At 40.0% G+C, this 23,374-nt stretch overlaps 1 protein-coding gene across 3 annotated transcripts in view; it reads left to right on the plus strand.

The window, feature by feature from the left end:
• The first annotated feature begins 622 nt into the window (after nucleotides 1-622).
• The window catches only part of KAT6B (lysine acetyltransferase 6B), a 94,491-nt gene continuing 71,739 nt past the window's right edge, over nucleotides 623-23,374 (plus strand). For all 3 annotated transcript variants that reach the window (XM_009897645.2, XM_054163256.1, XM_054163257.1), the window contains exons 1-2: nucleotides 623-868; nucleotides 7,664-8,558. In XM_009897645.2, coding sequence (XP_009895947.2) covers nucleotides 7,938-8,558 — 621 coding nt within the window. In that variant the 5' untranslated portion in view covers nucleotides 623-868; nucleotides 7,664-7,937. The remainder of the gene's footprint in view (nucleotides 869-7,663; nucleotides 8,559-23,374) is intronic.

Here is a 23,374-nt window from a genome sequence, read left to right on the forward strand (position 1 = left end):
GGTTCAAGACAGCGTGGAGGAAACATTTAAACGATTTTTAATTCCGTATGTATTATCCCCTGAAAATACATTCCAGATAACATCTTGTTACATTTATAACAAACTCAGTGGAAGGACATCTCTCATTTATTCACCCTCCCTTCATCCTTAGGCTAATCATGGTTACCTTCAAACAGCGCTCTTCCTCCGGACCGATGAACTGTTCAAGCCCGTTTGGAAGGATTTGTCAAGACCTGCCTGTGGTGGTACTTCTAGAGAAACGTTTTAAATCGGCCGATTTTGGACGAAAAGCCCAACCCAGCCCCCCGAGGACGGCGAGGGCCCCTTGGGAGGCGGCGGCGGTGACCACTTCCCCTCAGGCCGCCTTCCCGCCCAACGCACCCCGCAACGGCCACCCGCACGCCCCGTCCCTCAGTCCCAGACCGCCGCTGCGGGGACGCGCCTTCCCCCAAACTTTATTGCCTCCCCCCCTTTTCTGTCTCGCTTTTTTTTTTTTTTCTTTTTATTTAGGGGGAAAAAAAAAGGGGGGTGTGGGGGGAGCTCAATTTCCCACTTGCCAACAGCAGATAAAAAAGTGGGGAGGGACCTCTTCTGTCACAGCCTATGTAGATTAACCTTTCAATTAGCTGTTATCAGGTCCTGTGTTTTAGCACCAGTCCTCGCAATCTGCGTCCGCTCGGCTTCAGGAAAGCTGGAGGTCTGGGGTGGGTTTCTGTTTTAATTTCTAAATTAATGATAATTGTTCGCGTGGTTCCCCTCCCCCGCCTCTCCCCAGCCGCGAGCCGAATGCTTGTGTCTGATCTGCCCGTCCACCTTTTAGTGTTTTGGAGTGAGAAGAGGAGCCCCGCGGAGGAGGAGGGGAGACAAGGTATTCTCTCTGTATTCATCTTCTTTTTTCCCCCTCTTGTGAAGGGGCTTAGAGAAGGTAACTGGTGCAATCAATCTGCTGGCTGGGGATTCCCTCCACCCCCTCCCCGGCTCGTCTGGCTCTCCTAGCTGGGTCTCTTCAGTGTGTATGTGTTTGGGGAAGGGGGTGGGGGGAGGTTGTGTTGTTGTTGTGTTCCTGGCTCTGGTTGCAGCCAGGAGAGAGAGCGAGCGAGAGAGCGAGCGAGAGACAGAGAAGGAGAGCGAGCGAGAGAGAGAGGAGCCGCGATCGCGTTTCAGGGGCAGCACATTCCGCAGGAACCGCTGCTGCGGAAACACACAGGCAGAGAAAGGAGGTCATTGCAAGCAAAGGGGGGAAACCTGCATCGGAGGTTAGATTCCCAGGAGTTTATGTGGGGGGTAATAGGGAGCATGCAATGGGTTTTGTTTTGCATTGGGTGACAGGCTGCAATTTGCCATAATAATCCCCTTTCCCTCCCCTCTCTCAGTGCAGGGGGCTTGTCACTAGCCTGGGTACTTTTTTTTTTCCCCCTCTCTCTTTTGCATCGGAGGCTGATGCACGTGTTTGCAGACACTTGTGCTTGGTAAATGAATAGCAATGCTCTGCGTTTTGCAGGGGAGGGGGAGCAGCAGCAGGAGGTGATGGCTGGGTTGGATGGGGTGGGGAGAGAGGAATGGAGTGGAGGAGGGAGGCAAGGGGTGGCTGAGGTTTTTGTGTTGCATGCTCCCACCCTGTCTTTCTGAGGCGGCAATTGTTCCTTCGCAGACGGGGTGACATAGAAGTCCCTGTGCTTCGCATGGCGAAACTTGCAGGGAGCTGCATGTGGCTGTGGAGCTGGGAGTCATTGTCGCCGTCCCCGTTCCCACCCCCTCCTCCCCTTGGCGGTGCGGGGTGTGTGTGTGTGCGCGATAAGCGGCTGCTAGTGCCAGGCACCTTGGGAGGGTTGTGGTTGGAGCATGCTGTTCCATCTTGCCCGCCCGGGCGACTGGCAGGATGAAGCACGCGCGTGACGCTCAATATTTAAGGCTGCTTATTAGTGTGTGTCGCGCGCCCGCCCGCCCGCCCTGCCGGGCTGGTTCCGGCGGCCGCCGTCGGTGTCTCGCTAGCGATCACCCTCTCGAACAAACTTCAGGAGCGGGTTGGGCGGTGGCAGGTGGGGGAGGGTAGCGAGGGCGGGGGGTGCTGGTGGGGGGGACAGCAGACGGACGGCAGCGGTAGCCAACGGGAGAGCGGGTTTGTGAGAACTCTTGCCTCCACTTGCGGCGTGTGACCAATCGTTAGCGCTCGAGGCCCAGCAGTGAGGCGGGATCGGCCGGTGCCGGCGGGCGGGCTATGCCGATGAGTGGCGGCGGTGGCAGCCAGTGGCAGCCTTCAGACCCGCCCCTTCTCGCGGGTAGGCGGGGTTGTCCGTGGAGGGAAGGAGGTGTCCTTGGTGATTGGTAGGCCCGGCCTTCCAATGGGAGAGACAGTCTGGTTGCTGGGCGGAACAGGGCCGGTGTAGGAGCTTGATGGACATGGGCCCGCGGCCTGTGAGCGTGGAGCGGCGTGCGCAGGACAGCCCAATAGTGGGCACCGGTGGGCGGGGCACGGGGGTAGGTAAGGTTTTAATGAGACTCCATTGGGCTCTAATCAGTGTCATGTCGGATTCACGTTAAGTACAACAGGGCGAAACAAAATGGCGGCGTAGGTGAGGAGAGCCGCAGCGATAGGGGGAGTCGCGGCGGCCGCCGGCAGGGGGGCAGCGCAGCAGCAGGGGCAGGCGCCTCGATACAGTCTGGCTGCGGGAGCAGGGGAAGAGCCGGCAGCAGGGGGAGCCGCTGCGGCGCCTGGAGGAGGCTCCTCCCCCCGCCGCCCCGGTCCCGCGGAGGTGAGTGGTACTAGGGAGGGGAGGGGGTAGGGTGGGCCCTTTTAGCCTGCCTCCGGCGGGCGCGGCCGGGAGGCCGGTGTTGCCGCTGCCCCCGGTACCGCGCGCCCTCCGCTCCCGTGGGGTAGGTGCAGGTGCACGCCGTCACTGTCCTCCTCTGGTTGCCGTGTCCTGTGGGGTCGCCATGCCCCGGGGAGCAGAGCTTGCGGGCTTGAGGTTTCTGCCTTTGAAATTAACAGTGAGTGAGGCGTGGAGGTTTCAAAAGCCAGCCCCGACTCGGCCCCTGTCAAACACAACAATGCCTTGGCGCCAGACACTAGGCGTTTCGAATCTTCATGGCTTGGGTATACTGCAGATATTTCAAGTAAGTTGAGGAAGGGAATATTCAGACCACATTTCGGAAGTGCTGTTCACACAGTATTTTCCTTGCCCAGACTTCACCTTCAGCATTCTGTCACTGAGCATCTGCAAAAAGCAAACGGATACCCCTTCTGTTGAAAATCGCTGTTCCAAGAAGAAATGGTTTCAGTGGAGCCCTCTTCCCAGATTAATTGGTGATAATGAATATAACCTTCCCATGCTTACTGTTGTTCTCTAGTGTTATGTTGCAAAGTGCTCCGAACTTCCATGGAAGAGGGTGGGAAGGGTGAATTTGGGTGATTTTTCTGGCGTCATGTTGTGCTGATGCTGTTTCACCTGGTGGTGCTTACTGCTGTCATGCTGTGAACTGCTTTTTAGCATATGATCTTAAACTAGCTTGTGTGGGATTGCAGAGTGCAAGCACTTCATCAGTTTGATTCACTTGTACCACTCTTACTTCCCACCCACTAAATCTTTTGATGTAGTTTTGAAGTTACTGTAATATCTCCTCACGTGTCTGTTTAAAGCATGGGCAAGTGTCATTGTCCTTCCATATGGTAATTGATAGCTGTATGCTGTACAAAGAATAATGCAGCAGTAGCTGGCTTCATGATCTGAGTAATTTTAAGAGTACTGTGTGTGCTGGGAGTGCTTTCCAGCATCTACTTTGGTCTCTTTGTGGATGCATGCATTTTGCAATGTGGAAACAAGTATTTTGCCTCTTTTGCATTGTTAATTGAGATGGAAGTGGAATACAGAGTTGATTAACAGCACCATTCTAAATAACGGTTTGGAGGAAAGTAGAATGGCAAAAAGCTCGCTGAATGCATTATCAGTCGTCTTCCTTCTCTGCTGCAATCCTTACCTGACCCTGATGCTGCAGCAGAGAGCTGGCCTGCTGCTGCTTCTCCTGAGTGTGTGCAGAGCAGGTGGGAGGGAGCAGGATAAAACCGTGCTTCACAGGTCACCAGCAGGTTGCACAAGTTGCTGTCATCACTCCCCTGCCTCTCGTGTATTTTTCCTTTTTTATTTTTCCTCCCTTTTTTTTTAGCGGGGGGAGGGGGTATTCTGTTTTAACCTTGGTTTTTAAAAGTTTAACTGTATTTATGTTTAAAACCGCTAAAGCAAATTTTTTATTAGTTTCTCAAAATCTCCATGACTTTAGATTGCATTTTGTGAAATGCTCTTGGATACTTGTGCAATAACTTTCTGTTTTGTTTCTTGGGAAAGGGAGAGCATAGGTAATTTTTCTTCTTATTTTGTTTTCTTTCTTTCTATACAGCTTGTTTCTGTGATCTGGATCACTTGGAAATAATTCCAGATATTAGTTCAGTCTAAAAAAGACCTATTGCAGGATTAGTGATGACACCTAAGATTGACATGTTCAGTCTGTGCATTCTTTAATTAGAATCAGCTGTATAATAGGTATGTACTTCATAAAAGACATATTTGCATTTGTTCTAAATCCCAAGCTACAATTTTGCAACATCTTTGTATTTATCTAATAATGTATAAGTTAGGTAAAAGGACAAACCTTGGCTAGAGATAGATTTTCATGTTTTAAAGGTAATGTATTGTATTTAACCTTCCAAATGCTTATTTTTTGCAGCTGCTCAGTAGCAGAGTAGACAAGAGTCTTGGTCAGAAATATAATGTAGACAAACCTTTACAGATGTTCTTCCTTTCAAAATGAAATTCTGTGGAGTGTAGAAGCTAAAATATGACAAATGACAGAGCATAACAATTGTTGCTATAAAATTTGAAAGTGGTCCTGTGCACATACCAGCGTGGAAAAATCTGTTCTGTGATTGGATGGGAACTGTTGAGGTTTTGATTAAAAGTTACTTAATTACAAAGGGAGGAAAATTATTAAGTAGACGTGAATGATTGCTGCTAATTTATAATCACTTGAAAACTGTCATTTCCTCAAAATCTGTTAGGGTAAGCATCACAATTTTTATATTAAATGATGTGTGACCAACTTTTTGTGGGTTTGGTGAAACTGAGTTCTAAACTTAGAAGCCTGAATATCATTTTGAACTCTCTGCATCCCCTTATGTTGAATCTGGAAATTTTATTTCTAAAGCAGTTTGGGTTGTTACGGAGATGTTATTCTGAATCTTGCATATGGTAGACCTCGTTAGACCGTGTATCAGTTGTGGAAGTCAGGGTGCTACACTTCAAGCACACATGTAGTTAGAGTGGCAGTGTAACAGGGACTCTTAAGTTGTGGTAAAGCAATTCCAAAGTTGGTTTGAATTGGCTTTGTGTAGTTTCCTACAGCAGAATGAGCTTTGATTGTGTTGGAAGGTGTGAATTTAAGATGTCTTCATTTTTCCTCTTGAAATATCATGTACTGTGTTTTGGAAACTCCACTCCTGCAGATAACACTCATCTACTGTTGATTTAGTAGGTGCTAGTATGCAGGAGGTTCTATTACACATAGGGAGTTTTAAGTATATAAGTAAAAATGTAGCTGTGAATGTAAATTGCTGTGAAAGTCATGTACCAGGCAGCAGACTTAACATGAAGATACAGGTTTGTGCTCACCTTTTGCCACAGTCATTAGCCAATAAATTCCTGTAACCCACAAGTTATAGCTTTCTACTGAAATGTTCATCGGTGTCCAGGTGCTTGGAACAGACCCTGCACTGTGTGTTCTGGAATTTAGTGAAAGCAATGTGATCGCTTGTATGAAATTTAGTACAACAGTACTGCAGTGGGTTTAAAAATGAGGCAAGTATGTCTGACTCAGCAAATACAGTGTTCATGAAGACAGCGAGTACTTAAATGCTGAAGACTCACAGCAGAACAGCCTAACTAGATAATTTCAAAACCTAAATGGTAGCTTTCTAGGAATCTGGGACTTTATATGTAGTTATGGAGAATTTCCAAATCTATATGCAGAATATATAAAAGTCTCAATCTGAGCCTCCACTGTATAGAGTTCTGCTTTGTTTTATTACTGTATTGTCAGTGTCAGAGTTGTGAGAGTTAGTAGGATTCAGAATACCGTGGGAATTTTTTTTATCCTGCCTATATTTGTCTGCATTTTGCAGCTACACTTTTATTTTGGAATTATTTGAAAACAGTGAATATAAACAATGCTGTTGGGGAAGAATGGCTTTTGCTAGCTGAATGTCTGTTTACTTAACAAGTTATTATTTTATTACAAATACCATAAATACACAGAACTGTTATTAAATATAACTTGCATGAGTACAAACTGGAAGCAAAAAACAGGATCCAATTATTGAGATCAATAGGATTCAACATGAGAGCCAATTAAACTTCCAGGTCCTGCATTCATATCAGGAATGTGTCTTCATTCTAGCAGTCAGTTGAACTTTCATATTAATAAATCTGAAAATGCCTAAGCTTAAGTCAGACCTAAAGAATGACAAATTCATAAAATTGATTGCTCAATATTTCTGCTATTTGGGTATAGAAGAATTTTATATTAACTGGTAACCAGCTGCTCCTTTGTTATCAATGATCCTGTTGTATAGGTATAATAATGTATGAAATGTGATCTGAAGTTTATATTTAAAATGATTTTTGGGAGGTTAGAGGGAGGAGTGTTTTTTGTACTCTTTACAGTTGCAGACCCATGTTTCTAAGATGTTGAAAATAATTTAGATTACTGTATCAATTCAGTTGTTTGTTTTTTTAATAACTTACACAAGTTTTAAACATGATTGAAATGCAAGATGAATTAAATTAATAAGAGTGAGGTCCAAGACTTGTGTAATCATAGATACTTATCAGCTGCTTACTACAGTGTTACGAATGCAATTTCAAATTGGCTCAATGTTAGATTTTGCTGTGAAACTAGACACTGGTGAATCTCATGCTTTACAAGACAACCTGTGTCTTGAGAATGAAGATTTTTTTTCCTTTTCTGGTTATTAGTTATTTTCTATTGATTTGAAGTTACTGTACAGTCCTGTTAGTCTTCAAAACATCCCCCTCATGTTTCATGGCAAAAAACCTCCAATACCCCTGTGATTCCTTTCTGTATTATAGGGTACCTAGGTATTAGTGAAAGACACAGTGCTAGCAGCTGAGTTCTGATATTTTTCTGGGTTGTGTAGTTAACATAGAGCATGGCACTTGCAGACACTGTACTGTAAGAAATGATGGTAGTTAATAATTGGACTTTCATCAGATGGGGATGATTTTTTAAATTTGTTTTAGTGCATTCACATAGTAATTTTATTTGTGTGTTTAGGAATGATTTGTAGGCAACTTGGTTTAGAGAATGTTTTCAGATATTTGGCTGCATGGAAATTGTCCAACAAATCAGGTTAAATGTTGGAGTGATGGAATTCAGGAAAACTAAATCCACTGAATGTTATGAGAGTGGAAGGATTTTATAATGACTTGTTTTACATGGAGTGGGAATTGGTGAACATTTGATATTATCTCTCAGAGATTTTTGCATACTACAGACGTTCATATATTTACAGTACGAATTCATGTTTGAATGCATTCTGGTTTTCTTTACTACTTCAGCATTAACTGTTTTCTCCCTGCCTCTTTCCTTTTTAAAGGTTGCAACAAACTTTCTTATCAGGATGTACAAGTGTCATCACAAATTGCTCCTTTCTACCTTTCCATAACGGTAAAGTAATTGGGAATTTCAGTCAGCAGATATTTCCCTGGCTTTTCCACTTCTCAGGATGGTTATTTTTGAGATTTATCCAAGCAGAGTGTGGAATCCTTTGATTTGTGTTTGAGGTGTGAACAACTTCAGAAAGATCTGCTGAAAGGATAAGGAGGAACCTCTATGGGTAACCCTTGGCTGGAAACAATTATTGGTCAACCATGGTAAAACTTGCCAACCCTCTTTATACGGAGTGGATTCTTGAAGCGATACAGAAAGTTAAAAAACAAAAACAAAGGCCTTCTGAAGAGAGAATATGTCATGCTGTTTGTGCTTCCCATGGATTAGATAAGAAGACTGTTTCAGAACAGTTGGAGCTTAGTGTTCAAGATGGTTCTATTCTTAAAGTTACCAACAAAGGCCTTGCATCCTACAAGGACCCAGATAATCCTGGACGGTTTTCATCTGTCAAGCCTGGCACTATTCCTAAATCTGTTAAGGGATCTAGAGGAGCCTGTAATGAGCTTCGTAATGTGGATTGGAATAAACTCTTGAGAAGAGCAATTGAAGGGCTTCAAGAACCAAATGGCTCCTCCCTGAAAAACATAGAGAAATATTTGAGAAGTCAAAATGACCTTGCAAGTATTTTCAACAATCCTGCCTTTCAGCAGAGGTTGCGTCTTGGGGCAAAACGTGCTGTGAACAATGGGAGATTACTGAAGGATGGGCCTCAGTATAGAGTGAATTATGGTAGTTTGGAAAGCAAAGGAGCTCCAAAATACTCCACCACTTTTCCAGCTTCTCTTCCACCTGTCAGCCTCCTACCCCATGAAAAAGACCAGGTAAGTCTGAAAAATGATAGCAAATACAATAATGCAAACATGATTCTTGCTGTTCTTTGTTTATTTATTACCTAATGCAAAAAATAATGTTTTTTTCTTGTTCTTTATTTACCCATTGAAATGTATATAAGTGAGGATGCATGTTGCAGATAAGTGCAGAGTCAGTTCTGATAAAGGAAGTTTACTTAGTTCCTGATATCCTGCAGTTATGCATTGGATAGTTTGCTCTTTGGATTTTCAGTAGAGCAGCAGGGAAGAGTACAGGTGTATGCCGTTTTCTGGATGTAACATGGTTCTGTCTTGTGTGGCAGATTGTGGTGTTTACCTTCATTTTATGTCAGGGTGTACTGATTTTCTTGTAATTTGAACATCACCCGAAATACTTCCAGTAGGACTCCTATTATTTTAGACTGTTGCAATTACTAAGTTTGAAGGTAGTTGTATGTAGATACTTAGCCTTAAAGCTCCAGTTAATAGGAACTGGAGTTAATGTAAATATTCTAGGGATATAAGTGAAGGTGTCAGAGTGACAAATTGAGCTGAACTGCAGAATCCTCATGCTATTTGGATTTTGTTGGAACTTTCTGCATGGATTTATTTATGCTGTTGCTTGGGCCTTGTTTTCAGGTTAATTATTTACGGAGTATAAGCCTTGAGGGAGATGGACGTGTCAGTTACTGTTTTGTTTATGAAAGGATAGTGTCAAAGACATGACTGTGGACATTTTTGATCATTCAGCTTTTATGAAGAACTGTGTTTTGAATTTTCAGTGTAGTTTAGGGGTAAAAAGTTACCCGTTCATCTTGAATTGGGTTGCTTAAAATATTTGTAAGTTGATGGCTTGATGGTTGTGGGTTGTTTTTGTTGGTGGGGTTTTTTGTTTGTTTGTTTTCCTCCCCTCAATGTTTGATGCCAGTTATTTTTGGCTTGGAATAATCCAGACAATTTTGCCATTGCAGAGGTGTCATTAGTGTCTCTGAGAAACTACATGATGGTTTTCACTTGCCGCCTTCTTTCAGCAGATTGTAAGGTGCTGAAGGGGGCAGAGTAGAAAGGTCTTGTGTTAGAAATATTTAATGAAGTCTAAACACTTGTTTTGGAACTGTCAGAGGTGATGCTACAAATGGTGGTAGCTGTAGGTTGATGTATTTTGTGAGCTTCTCCGTATGTTAAATATGTTGTTTGTGTGGATATCTATTTCTGTCAAATTGGACTTCTTGGGTATTGAAGAATGCATGGAGCTTCATGCTCAATCAGAACGGAAAGCCAGAAGCATTGCTTACTGTGTGATTACTGCTGTAGCCATACACGATAAAGATTTAATTACTTGCAGTGATAAAGCTGTGTTAAGTATATTCAGAGATTCTTCTGTAATTCTGATACTTCAGTAGCATGAAAAATTTGAGGGCTGTAGTACTGAGCAGCTAAAATAGTTAAATACAGTGACAGTTTATATGAATTCTGTGGAAACAAAGATCTCCCCTGTTTGGCTACCTACTGGGACTGGCATCCATTGGAAGGAATGTTGGGTCACGGTTCTGAAAAAGCCATTTCTGCCATCGTAAAATGCTGGTGTAAGGATAAATCTGTCTTTTAGAAGTTAGCTAAACAAATCTGTTCTCTAGCAAGTGCTTTGGCAAGATATAAGCCTTAATTTAGGGTGCCTCAAAATTAGCAGTGTGACTTGAGAGTTTAAAAAAAAACTGTTCAGCATACACTTTCTCCTGATGGAAGTAGTTTTGATGCGAGATTGGTGAATCTGTAGTTGTGTATCCATGCAGGGCACTGCTTTGTTGTAGTAGTTGTGGCACAGGTTACTGGGTGGTAGGGGCGGGGGGTGGTGGTGGTGGTGTGATGGAAGAAAAGAAAATATCTCTATATAGACTTGGTTTAAATATTTTTGCTGATTGGTACAGCTTAAATACCCCTAAAGTTCTGAAAGTAATTCTGAATAGATGTCTCTGTTGCTGGGATGTGACTGCATGTTCATTTGAAATTGATGAGCAGAAAATTGAATAAGCAGAATGACACTGCTGGAAAACTATTAGGCTGGTTTTATTGGAAGTATTGAAGTGGCAGTATGGGGCATGTCAAGCTTATTTACTGAATTTTATAGAACCAAATGTAGCCAAACTGGCCTCTCTCAGGAGGAGATTTGGTGTGTGTGTTGTGGTGTGGGTTTTGTTTTGGTTTTTTAATCCTTTTATATACTTAGCACAAGTAAGTTCTGTCTCTCTGCAAGGGTGTCTATCTCGCTCAGTTGTGGGTTTTTGGTTTGGTTTGGTGTGGTTCGTGCCCCTCCCAATAGTTGAGGTGAAGTTGGAGTATCTCTTCTGTTGATTTTCTTTGAGGAGAACAACAAACAGGAGAATGTGCAGAACTCTGTTTAGATGGCTTGGGAAGTTGGGATGATTCTGACTTTTTAAAATGCATAATTAATATTGGGATGAGACAGTTAAGATGCAATGCATTAGAACTTCATCAGAGCTTTTCCTTTGGCTGGCTGAGCCTTTTCACTCACAGTACCAAATGCAGACTCTGAACCTTTCTTCATGAGCAAGTAAAAGGGAATCAGGAGCGATACAGTACTGCCTATGTATTGTTGGGGTTTTTTTGGTGATTTTTGTTTTGGTGCAGTGCCACTGAAGTTAGTTTTGCAAAGCCGGAGCCTTGAGGATCTTACAGAGGTGTTACATTTGATGAAACACTTAACGTAGAACCGGGATCTGGAAGTGCTAAATTTTCCTTTTGATGGTAGTGATATAGAATAGTATAGAATATGGAACTGCTTTTCTTGTTTACATATTAACTGGGTCATCCAGTGCAACTAGATATGGTCCTCTTTAATTAGTTGTAGAAATATCTGCAGTTAGCTACAGCAATAAAGATTGCATTGTATGCTTCCTCCTGCTATATCTAGGCCTGGAAGACTCATTTGTGTAAAAATGGTATGTTTTCTTCTAGAGTTGGATAAAGGTAGCTGTCATCAGCTATATCGTATCTAGGCTGTACATCATATGAGTAGTAAAAATTGTATTTGGAAAGGACATTTTAGCTATCACACACATTCTGGTGCTTAACGTAATTGCTTACTTAGTGTGGACAGGTAACTTGAATCAAAGCACTTCAAAAGACACCTGTTTTAAAGTATTTCATTGCTATGTTAAGGGACCAGCCTCCAGCCACAGGGGGAGTTGACTTAACAATGAAGGGAAATTAAAAACTGTGGTGACCTTCAGGATGAAGACTTGGAAGAGACTTAGAAGATGGTGGAAGAGAAAGTAGAAACTGTTTCCTTAGTTATATTGCTTCTTCATGAGATGGGGCAGGGGGAGGGTTGGGTTGCAATTTCAGGTGTCAGTTTTTGCAAGCAGGTAACCTCTTTATAGTTTCCTATGGAACCATCAGGGAAGACCCTACTCATCTTTCTTTCCCCCAGGTTGGATGTTTTTGAGCATAGTTCTGCATGAAGTGCTCATGATTCTTGTTTATTGTAAGGACTGGTCCCAAACCTTACACTGCATGCTGTTTAATTCTAAGACTTGCTATAAAATTCGATTTGCTTCAAATTTAATTGGTGTGATGTACTGTAGTGAGTTCTGTATTGGAGCTGACAGCAATGATTTAAAGAAATGCTGTGTAGTTCCAGCAGTTCTGTTTGTTTGTTCATCTGTGTTATTTTATGCAAACTCTTCTGACTTAACTGAAAGTAATATTTGATGCATTAACTACAATTAAAGGTTTTACTCTTTGCATTTTTTTCAAGATTGATTTTTCTTCAGCTACTCAGTACATCTCCTTTGTAAGGATTCTCTCTATAATATAGAAATTCCAGAAGTCTGCCTTAGATGTAAGGAGGACTATCTTGTATAATTTCTCAGAACTGTATCCTTTGCCCATCTTAAGTCTCTTTCTTTTATGTTCAACAATAGTGACAGTCTTGACTCTTGAGGTGTGTTATTGCGGCAGTTAAATGTGATGCTTCCATGTTATTTCTTGTTGTGGGAAAGTGTTTTATAAATTGAATGATGGGAAAACATTGATAGCTTGAAGTTGTCAGATTTATATTTTTTTTTTAATTTTATTTTTTTAAATTCTTCTCCTCAAGAAACATCTCCATGTGTAGATCAGCTGCTGGTCAGAGAGTAGTTTTCCAGTTTGGTAGTTGGAAGTGGTAAATGACTATCACTTCTGAAAGGATTTCAATCTAGTATTGAGAAAAGAGTCACTTGGTGTAAAAGTTTTCTTTACAACTTGGAATCCATTTAGTCTTCTCAGTTGTTTCTTTCAAAAGGCAACTCTCTTCTCTGTGTTCAGGACTATTTGCCTGGGTATAAGGACAACCCCATAGTACCAATGATTGTGAGGACCTGTTTAAACTCAGGACACCAGAACTTTCTCAAGCCAAATGGAGGGAGATGCTGTTGTACATTGAAACAAAAGTATTGGGCACAGATTGTGGCTCCAGAACAAATCTGGCATCACTTAGCTGACAGATCCATCCCTGTTGGTTGTGGTTATCTGATAAGATACTTCTAAATTAATATTATTTCCTGCACTTGCAAAATCACTGGTGTTTGGTTCCTTGTTCTTTTCCCCTCTCTGCTTATATTTCTCCTTACTGAGAGCAATGATAATTGGTGTCAGTTAGATTTTTCTGTGGTGTGTTTTGTTTGTTGGTTTCTTCCCCCCTCTTCAGGCTGTTGCAGAAGGTAGCTTAAGTTTTGAATTTACAGGCCCAGACAGGCATGTTTTACAATATGCATGGTGTGAAATGTTAAAGGAATGTCTGTGTAGGTAATTCCAGGGCTGTTGCATTTAACTCTCAGTTTATGGTGATTATTGTGACTTCAGGTTGTGCTATAGAGAAGATGCTACATAAGGAAAAAGTCCTGAGAGGAAGGGAAACTGCAGACTTCTGAATTGTCAACTTTAGGTCTTGTCTCTTCATAATGGGTACACGTGCAGGAATTTCTGTTTTCTGAAGCATTTTGACTGTAGAGGAGCAGAGAGTTGACCCCTTGTGTTTGTGGTGCTACAGCACTTCATTTACAACTAAAGCAGTGCTAGGTGGAGTAGGCTTAAGACTTCCGTTCTTGATTACAAGCAGGACTTTGGTACAGGAGAAGCTGTGTTTGATCTCAGTGAAGTTGTCTGGACAGTATGGCTGGTATTTTTTCATCTAGGACGAATTCTTAGTAGAAGTGGAGACTAGCATAAGCAGTGATAAGTTTGCCACATTTTCCATATGCATTTGATTTCATCACCAGCAGTGTTTAGAAGTTTGTTTCAATTTCATATTTTTGTACTTCCCCCCACCCCCCACCCCCCCCAGTGGTGAAAATTACTGACTGTTGTTTTAGGAATTAATTTTTATGTAATATCCATGTGTCTCTGGCAAGCTTAACTAGCAGTGTTTGAATTTGGCTCAAGAGGAGACAAGTATCAGTGGCACTATGTTTCAGATGTTTGGTACACAAAGTTCTTAATGAATATGTAGTTAGACATAGCAGTTGAAAAGAGTGTAGTCAAGATAAAGTTATCATAGAAGTGTAGATTGTTTTGTGGCACTGCTTTGTTAAAACACCCATTTCAGCACTATTAGGTGATTTATCACTTCTTACAGTGCAGATGGAAACTGCTGTTTTCTCAGATGACAAAAGGATGAAAGGTAATAGACATAAATTGCAGCAGGGGAAATTCCAGTTGCATAAGGAGAAAATCCTTTATAGTGAGGATGGAGAGACATGGAACAGGGGCTCAGGGTGACTGGAGTTTCCATCCTCAGAGAGGCTCAGAGCTTGACTCAGGTCCTGAGGGAACATTTGAGTCCAGTCTTGAGTGGTATGTTAGGGAATATGCTTCAGAGGTCTCACCCAGCCTAACGTACTCTATTTCAACTTGGACTGGAAGTTTGCCTGCTTCCTCTTACTATTGCCTAATGGAAAGTGTAGTTTCTTTATGCATGGCTATGATGATGATTTGCAGACAACTGCATCAAATGTAAAAATGTAAAGAAGTTTTTAAGAGGGATGGAAGTTTTATCTGGGAACACCATTGCTGGAGAATTCAAAGTGTATTTGTTTTTGGGTTTTGTTGTTAAAGTTTCTTTCATAAGAATAGTGATCATCCTGATTTCTGCCTTCTTGCTATTTACTGAAATCTGGAAAAATAAGAACTTAAAAAGGTGCTGAACTTCTGTCTTTATATACTGGACCTAGGAGGCTGGGTGTGAAGTCGTCTTACGCTTTAAGTTCCACCATTATATTATGTATATACTTTATCTGGTGATGCTTGGAGGAACTGTTGTCCTTTATATTTATCTGTAAAAATGTGAGTAATGCCTTAATTGAAAGTACTGTGGTATTCTTTAAAGTGCTTAGGATTGGTGGATAATAGGGAGCAGTTAATGAAGGGGTTATACAAAAATGAAGTTCAAGAGTGATGAAAAATGCAGTGTTTGAGCCTAAAAAAATTTCTCAAGACCAACGTAATTCCTATTATAATCACTGCACTTCATAAGACTTGTTAACTAACTACTATTCTTAAAAAGGCTCCTGTTCCAAATTTAAAGGGTACTTTGCTTTCAATTTCTACTTTTTGTGTGTGTGTGTGTTCCCCCCTCTTTGTCCTCTAAGCACTAGTATATCTACTGTAGGAGGTTAACAAGAATATGTTAGTGGTAGAGGAACATGATAGTACATTGATGTCAGTTTATAGATGTACAAATGAAGTCTTATGTAATAAACAATGGGATTATACATAAACATAGTATATTCAGATCTGAATATGCTTGCTTTGCCTTGAACTGTTCAGCTCTCTTCCTTTCCCCCTTTATCCTGTTGTGAAAACTGAATGTCACTGAAAGCTTGCTAACGCTGTTTTACAAATATTAATGCTGCTTCAATATTGGAAAAAGCCAGTTTCTATTTATTTTAACATGTTTGGCAGACATTCTGCTGATTTAATAAAACAAGCTTTCATGCAGATGTTTTCTGAAATTCTAAAAAATTACAGATAAATCACTCAGTGAATTACTAGAGAGAACCACTCACAGGGTAGATTCTTAGGTAGCAGCATGTACTATGTCCATGCAGAATGGTCTGTTGTATTTATATATGCATATCTTTTTTATGTAGTTAAAGTTCATATTGTCTTAGAAACCAGTGACTTGTCCTTCTGTGAGTATTTAAAAGAAGTGACTCTTGTTGGGTCACTTGATGTACTTGTCTACCATATTCTTGTGGAAGGAAATTATTGTTACTTATGTCATTAAATGGTTCTAAATGCTCTTAAACTTTAAACTACTGCATTTGTAAAGGGGACAGCTTCTATTGTAAAAAAACCCAGTTCCTCCTTTTTACATCTATGCATTTAACTTTACTTTCTTGTGATTAAAAGCTGAAGATATTTTACCCTGGATAAAACACAGAATGCAGTAGTTGTTAAAAAAAAAATAAATAAAAAGCCCTTGGCCTTAGCTAGTCCTTCTGCTTTACACTCATGGAAAATGATTTAAGAAGTAGGAATTTGAAAACACATTTTTATGTTAATAAACCTGCTGGACTGGACTGTATTTGAGAAAATTACTTTGACAGCTGGCAGCTCTTTTCTGCCTAAGAAACACATACATTCCCCCCCCTCCCCCCCCCAAACAACAAACAAACACACACAACCCCCCCCCCCCGGATGTTCATGCTTCATTATGGAATGTGTCATATTTAATTTTCTGTATGTAGTATGTAATACAGTTCTAAACAGGACTGCCCCAAATCAACCCATATAAAACTGAATCTCAAGATGTGATATTGTTTCATTCTCAATATTGTATTTGGGTGTATTTTGAAGAGACCTCTGAAAGATTTGATTTCTAAAGAAGAGCTACTAGTATAGCTGAGGACAAGCCTTTTCTCTTTCCTGATCTTTCTGGTAGCAAAATTATAATTTGCTTGATACTTTGCTGTTACAAGTGAGTTTCACTAAAACAAGTGAATTTAAGATTTTCTTTTAAGTATTATATACAATTAACTTCTAAAGCTTGATGCCTTAATACTGTATTTTAACTTAGTTAAGTTGTAAATGTCTTAGCATTCTTAGTTGGAGAAGAGACCAAAAGTAACTCTTTCACTCCTCTATAGCAGGGGAGGGAATCCTAAGATAGTTTCAGTAGCTGGAGTAGTTTGCTGTTACTGATACCGTTGAGAGGTCAGCAGCTTTAAATAAGGTTAGTGTTTGTCATTTATATGCACAGCTATAATGACTCCCATTGTTAATGCTTTCTTAAGCCATGTCAACTTGCCTTTTTAAAAAATATGTATTTAATAGATTTTATCAATTAGAGTAGACATCTGTTAGGAGATCAGTAGCAATCAAAATCACAAAGAAATTGTTGGCGCATGATGCATCTAAAATATTTCTGGAAGTTCAGCTTCTTTATGGCTGTTGCTAAGAGATAAATTTTCATTGACATGAGGGATGTGAGGACATGTCAGCATGCTACCAGTTGTTTTATAGGCAGTTAGCTCTGCCGCCTTGCAGATGGTTGGAAAATTCTTGGTAGTGCGTAAATGTGTGCTGATTATCTCATTGAATTAAGGTTACCTTTTGTCGTTCATTGAATTCTGCAGACCAGGCACTGAGCAGCTGCTCTACTGTTGAATTCTGGATTTACTGAATAGAAAGATTATGCTAAAGGGTGTTTAGTCCTATTTCAGGTACTGAGCTTTGCACCACTGTAAGAATTTTTTTTGTCTTCAGTGTGTTAGTAATCAGAGCAATCCAATAAGACAGCACCTTCACTATTTTGTATAAATTTTGTTTTCACCACATGCTCATTGATACTTGAAAGCTTTGGAAGCAGGTCAGAAAGAGGTTACAAAAGAGCTGTTGTTTTTTCTTCCCTCTGGATTTTCTCCCTCTTTTTTAAGTGGAGCAAAGGGAAGTAACTCTAATTTCTGTCTACTTTTTACATTACTAATTTGGGGTTGTGTTTTGTTGGTTTGGAGTGGGAGTGGGGTGTTAGTGTTGGGGTTTTTGTTGTTATTAGTTTGCTTGTTTTTTCTCTCTAGGAAGGATGATTTGATACTAGTACATGCAGCAAACAGAACTTAAACTAGTTCATATCTTATTGATGAGACTTCCCTCAAAACCAGTTTAAGCAATCAATGATTATAAAGTTCATAAATACATCTGTTTATTTTGGATTGCACTTGTGAGTGTACACTTCATCATATAAAGGTTATAGTTCACTGTCACGTTAAAACCTGCTTGTATTCTTCTTTTCCTGCCTTTTTGAAAGCAAATTAATAGGCAGAATTAGGCTTTCAATAAGGTTGCTTTTATTAAAGACTGTTTTCAAGATTTAAATAAAATACTTTATTTATGGAATTATTTTAGAAATGCATGATTGAGGAAGGAATCTCTTCATTCCCCAGTTGAAGACATAATAATTTGGATTGCAGAAAGCAAAACCACTTCTGGATTGTTAAACAGTGTTTATAGGCTTCCAAAAAAGAACCAGTTAAGGTGGTCAGTGTGGTTTTGTGCAACAAAATTCCATTTTGTAAGGATCTGAAAGGTGGGGTGTTTTTGAGAGTAATTGTGTTGTTTTGGAAGTAGTGGATAAAAAATAACTAGAATAAGAGATTATCCCTTTATTACAGTTCTTATGACAAACTTTTGTATATTGTGCTGGATAGAAGAGGGTGTCTTCTGTAACACAGGAATGAATTGAGGACTTAAAAGCTTAAGTGGCTCTCTAGAAGATCCCTTATGGTCTTCTGAGTGAAATTTACAAATCAATTAGAAGCAAATGTGTTTGGTATTACAGTATCTCTTTTCCAGGATAAGAGTAAAGAGAAGAGGGCTAATAGTTTTAAGGGCCTATGTTTAAAGGGTCACTGTCTAATGCACCTGGTAGGAGATCCAGTTTGTTTGTCTTCTGTGATTCTTGAAAGTGTAAGGGTTTTGGTTTTGTGTGTGTGTGTGTGTTGTTTTGTGGGTTTTCCCCCCCTCCGTTTTTTTTTTTTTAACGTTTGGTCAAGTATATTTTATCTTAATGGGTTCTTAAATGTCTTCCCAACCCTGAACCCAAATAATATGTACTGATTAGATTTCTGCTTAGAGTGTCCCATCATCCATGCAGTTTAAAATAGTATTATTGGTCTGTTTCTGTTGAAACTACATTGTTCAAAAAGCAAAAGTCTTATTTTTATGCCAGGATTATAATTTAAAAGCTGATTAAAAATCTGTATTTGAAGTACAGAATTTAGAAATTAAACTTAATTTTTCAGTTGAACAAATTTTTTTACTAGAAGTATTGTCAAATGGGTGTATGATACACTGAAGATATCTTTGTGTGAAGCCTGGGAGCTGGAATGTTTTCCCTGCTGTAAAAATGCCACAGTCAAATTACACATATGTGAAATTGTGGGGGGAAAAAAAGGAAGGAAGCAGCTTCATATTTGTTTGATTAGCTCCAGTATTTCTGTACCCTAATATCAAATAAGTTTCCATTTCTAAATACAGTGTTAGCACTTTGGAGTACATTCTGTCATATATGTTTGAAACAGCTTCTCAGACTGAAGAAATCTCTCTTATCTTGTGCCTAGTAGTATTTTCTACAGATTTAATTTTTTTTTTTTCCCTTCCCTTCTGGCTTACTGAAATGATGTCATCTATCTCCAGTGTATTTCCAAACATTTCTCTAGACTACTATTAAATATCTAACAAGTTCCTTTTGTGACCTAGTTCATGTTTTGAAAGGAAATAACGTTCATAGGGTATACAAATCTGAGGTACTGTTGAAGAGAAAAAGCTTTTAAAAAATATTCTGCTTGGCATCTGTGTTGGTTCCAATGTTAAAACTATTACATAATAGTATGTATGCAAATCAAAATTTTAATATCTTAGCAACCATTCCTAGAATATGGGGTGACTAAGGTGAACTGGTTATTAATGCTTTCTCTGGGCAGTCAAGACCAAAATACAGTGGCTCAAGCAATCGTGTCTTTCAATTTTTGAGGGAATGTGGCCTCATGGGAAATGAAGGTGTATATAAGCAGGCTGCCTAATAACTTCAAAGTTATCTGAGTTCAAAATGACAGCTCTTGGCACAGCCTTGGTTGCAACACTGTTGCCTGTTGGCAGTGTTACAATGTGCCAAACAGTAGAACCAATATGCGTTGCCTGTATTTCTTACAAGTTGGGAAGTTGTACTCCCGTTTTGTGACCTAGCAGTCCCGTTTACTTCAGGTCTCTTAAGTCCTGTAGTAAAGGGTGATTACTTTTGCATAACTTCTTATAAAATACTGCAAAATGCTAGAGCTGGGGAAAAAAATTATTGCCTTGGTAATATTAAATTTCAACTGTTTTCTTGGAAGCAATTTCACCAGGAGGAGGTACTGCAGGAAATAGTTCTTATTACCTTATTATACCACTCTTTATTAAAACCAGGCTGTTAGACTGTAATAGATAGGGCAATTAAATTTGTTGGGATGATGCTAGCAGAGATACAATGATAAATGTTTTGATAAAAGCAAAATGGCAACGAGGTAGCATGACTTAAAACTGCATCTCAAATGTAGGCAGCAGCTATCGCATGGAAAGAGCTATATGAATATGTTTTTTTATCCTGTAGTCGATATGTTGACTTTTCTGTAGAAGTAAAAATGCCAGTTTTGTTGTGAGTTTTGAAAGTATTATTACAAGAAAGTCATGTTTATATTTTATTTGTATCTTGAAAAAGCAAATTCCATGGAGGTACTAAGAAGTGTCCTGTCATGGAAGTGGAAGGCTGTGTGCAAAACCTGTTCACACGATTTGCAATTAAACTAAATCATTAGGGTTGTTTCGCTCAAATTTCTAGTTAATATTCAGACTCTACTTCTGAGGTGTTGTCAACATCACTGAAAACAATATACGGTGAGGGTTTGTTGCTTTTGTATTCAGAATGCTTCTTCAGAGTACTGCTTCAGAAATTACTAACACAAATAGTGAAAGTGCTAGGAGAGGCCTAAATACTGTGTCAAGATGGACAGTTTTCATCCTTTCTTTTCCAATTTGTGTTCATTTCTTTGTACAGCGTTTTTTCTGAACTTTCCCCATGAGAGGGAGCCTTAACTGGTAAGATCTTAACATGAGTTTTGTGGTTTCACTGCTCATAATTAGAGAACATAAAAAGTCAACTGTGATGAGAGTTTACCATTGTGGCATAGGATACAGTATATTGTTTCTTGTGGTGTCATCATCTTTATTAAATATTGCAATATTAAGTTTACAGTAATTTTGGAAAATGGGAAGCATGCACAATAAGTGTTGGACTGCTTGTCTGCAGGAGTGGACAAAAACCTTTCTTACCTTTTATTTCATTGGCATTAGCTTCTTTCACCCACCTACTTGCCTCCCACCATCAGTTCACACAACTTGAAAGAAGCTTGAGGCCCTATCTACAATGTATTTCTTGACTTGGGTAGAACTGACTAGAAAATGCAGGCTTGAAGCAGTGCTTAAGTTTCCAAAACCTTGGCAAGGAGTAGGCAAGTCCCATTCTCCATGGATTATATAGCTTCCTTTGAATGATGCATCAGACAAGGCAACCATACCACCAGATGCTCAAGATCCTTTTCAGCTGTCATCAGTACTGATAGGCATCTACCTGTGAAAACTTCTGGTGACATTTGGCTAGTGTGTTACCCTTGATAAAATACATTCTCTCAGGAGAAAAATGTCCTGAGTGCTAGCAGGTTTTTCTGTGCTGGCTGTCAGGGTTGACAAGTGACACATGTTAAAAGTGCAACAAGTAGAAGACAGAGTCTTTTGCCTCCTGACAGGAAGTAGCTTTTTTTACACTGTTTGTGCATGTGTGTTGTTTGGGTTTTTTTGTTTTGTTTTGTTTGTTTCCCCCCCCCCCAACATTGTTGTTCCTAGTAATACAACATAAAATACCTTAAATTGTTTGAACTTCTAAGCTCTGAGTACACCTGATGTAAAAACAGTAATTAACAAACCCCTAAAAGTGTGTAACAAAAAGCTGTATTATGCAGTTAACATATTATGTATGAAAAGAGACTCTGAAAGCAGTGTTATTGTCATGGTTTAAGACAGCCTGTCTGACACAGTTTGGGAGTGACAGTGAGAGAAACAAACAAAAAGCCCTCTGCGTGCAGCAGAAACAAGCTGGCCATAAAAAGACCCCCCAGCTCTTCAAGTCTACTGCCAGCCAAGTGAAAGAAGCCAATGCCTCAAAATTGGACATAGGAAGCTTCTCAGGTTCAAATTCAGACTACAACCCCCATGATTCACAGGTGGCTTTGGATTGGAAGGGACCCTCAAATATTCATCTGCAGTGAGCAGGGACGCTTCCAACTAGATCAGGCTGCCCAGGGCCACATAAGTCTGATCTTGAATGTCTCCAGGGATGGAACCTCAACCATACCCCTAGGTGACCTGTTCCAGTGTTTTAGCACCCTCATTGTGAAGAAATACCTCCTTACGATGCTTTGTTCCAGCCAGCACTTTTGTTTTAAAGCTGGTATAATGTAAGCATGGCATGGAATACTTACCAATGGATTCAGTTTCTGTTAGATATAGAAAAGCATCTTTCATCACTGCTTTTAGCTTTGTAGACAGTGCAGTTGAAGGCCGTTGAATCTGTCTCTCTTTTCTACTACTGTGTTCTCCTTCAGCTCATTGAAGACCATGACCTCTGTTGAGGTCCAGTAAGAAAGGGCATCTTGGCTTTCAGACTTCCAGACCTTTTATGCTAAACAAGATACAGACATTTTTTCAGATCATCTTGTTCATGGAGATAAAGATTTTGTGGAAGTAAATCAAAATGCTTTGAAGTGTTTCACAGCTCTGTCAAATTGAATACTTGCTGAATTGTACATTGTCTTCCACATCTATAGAACATGGAACAGGGACTTGGCATTTTAAGTTGTTTGGGTAGAAGAAATTCTAAGAACATGAATTCCAGGTTTTCCCAGTGGAATTTAGAATTATTTAGTGTGTTAGTCACTAAATGAGATTTGAGTCAGCTAGGACACTTCCTGCTCACTGTTAGTCCAGGAGAGTATCTGGCATGGTTGGACTTTAGAATTTCTGTCTGCATGTCTCTCTCACTCCTGTAATTGGAAGTAAATGTATTAATTTCTAGTACTGGAGGTAAATGAACCTTGAGCTGCTTTTCAGTCTCGGAGTAATGAGTCTAATATATTGCAATAAAACCTCTACCCGTCAATGAATGTGGTACTCTTAAGTAATTCTGTGGTTTAAATCTAATTACATACAGTGGTTTTAAAATCAAACTTTTGCTGGCTGCAGGGCAAAGCATCTTAAGCTTTGTCAAACTTAAACTCTATGTAACGTGAAATTACTTTTAGAGTAATAACTATGATCCTGTCTCATGCAATACATTCTGTATTTACAAGAGAAAAATTGCAGCTGTTGGAGTTGGTCAGTTATATAAGAAATAATGGGATCAACTGTACTGAGATGCCAGAAAATAATTGAGTGTGTAAATGAAAGCTAGGCTCATTAGTCTGTGACATCATACAGTGAATGCAAGGTTTTAATGATAAACTAGATACTAATTATGAAGCTTTTTCTATGCTACAAATGAGCTAATTTATAAACTGCCAGCACCTGAAGTAGGAAGTCTCTTAGGGCTAGAGGCTTGTGTAACATATTTATTGGTTTGGTAAAAGCTGTCTTGCATTATCTGTCCAATTTAACCAGGAAGTATTTTTCTTATAATTTAGCTGTAAATCTCAAGAGGAGAAAACTGTAGGGGTGTAATTTTACATTCTAATGCTGCT

This window comes from Dryobates pubescens, chromosome 8, assembly GCF_014839835.1.
Source record: "Dryobates pubescens isolate bDryPub1 chromosome 8, bDryPub1.pri, whole genome shotgun sequence".
Classification (NCBI taxonomy): domain Eukaryota; kingdom Metazoa; phylum Chordata; class Aves; order Piciformes; family Picidae; genus Dryobates; species Dryobates pubescens.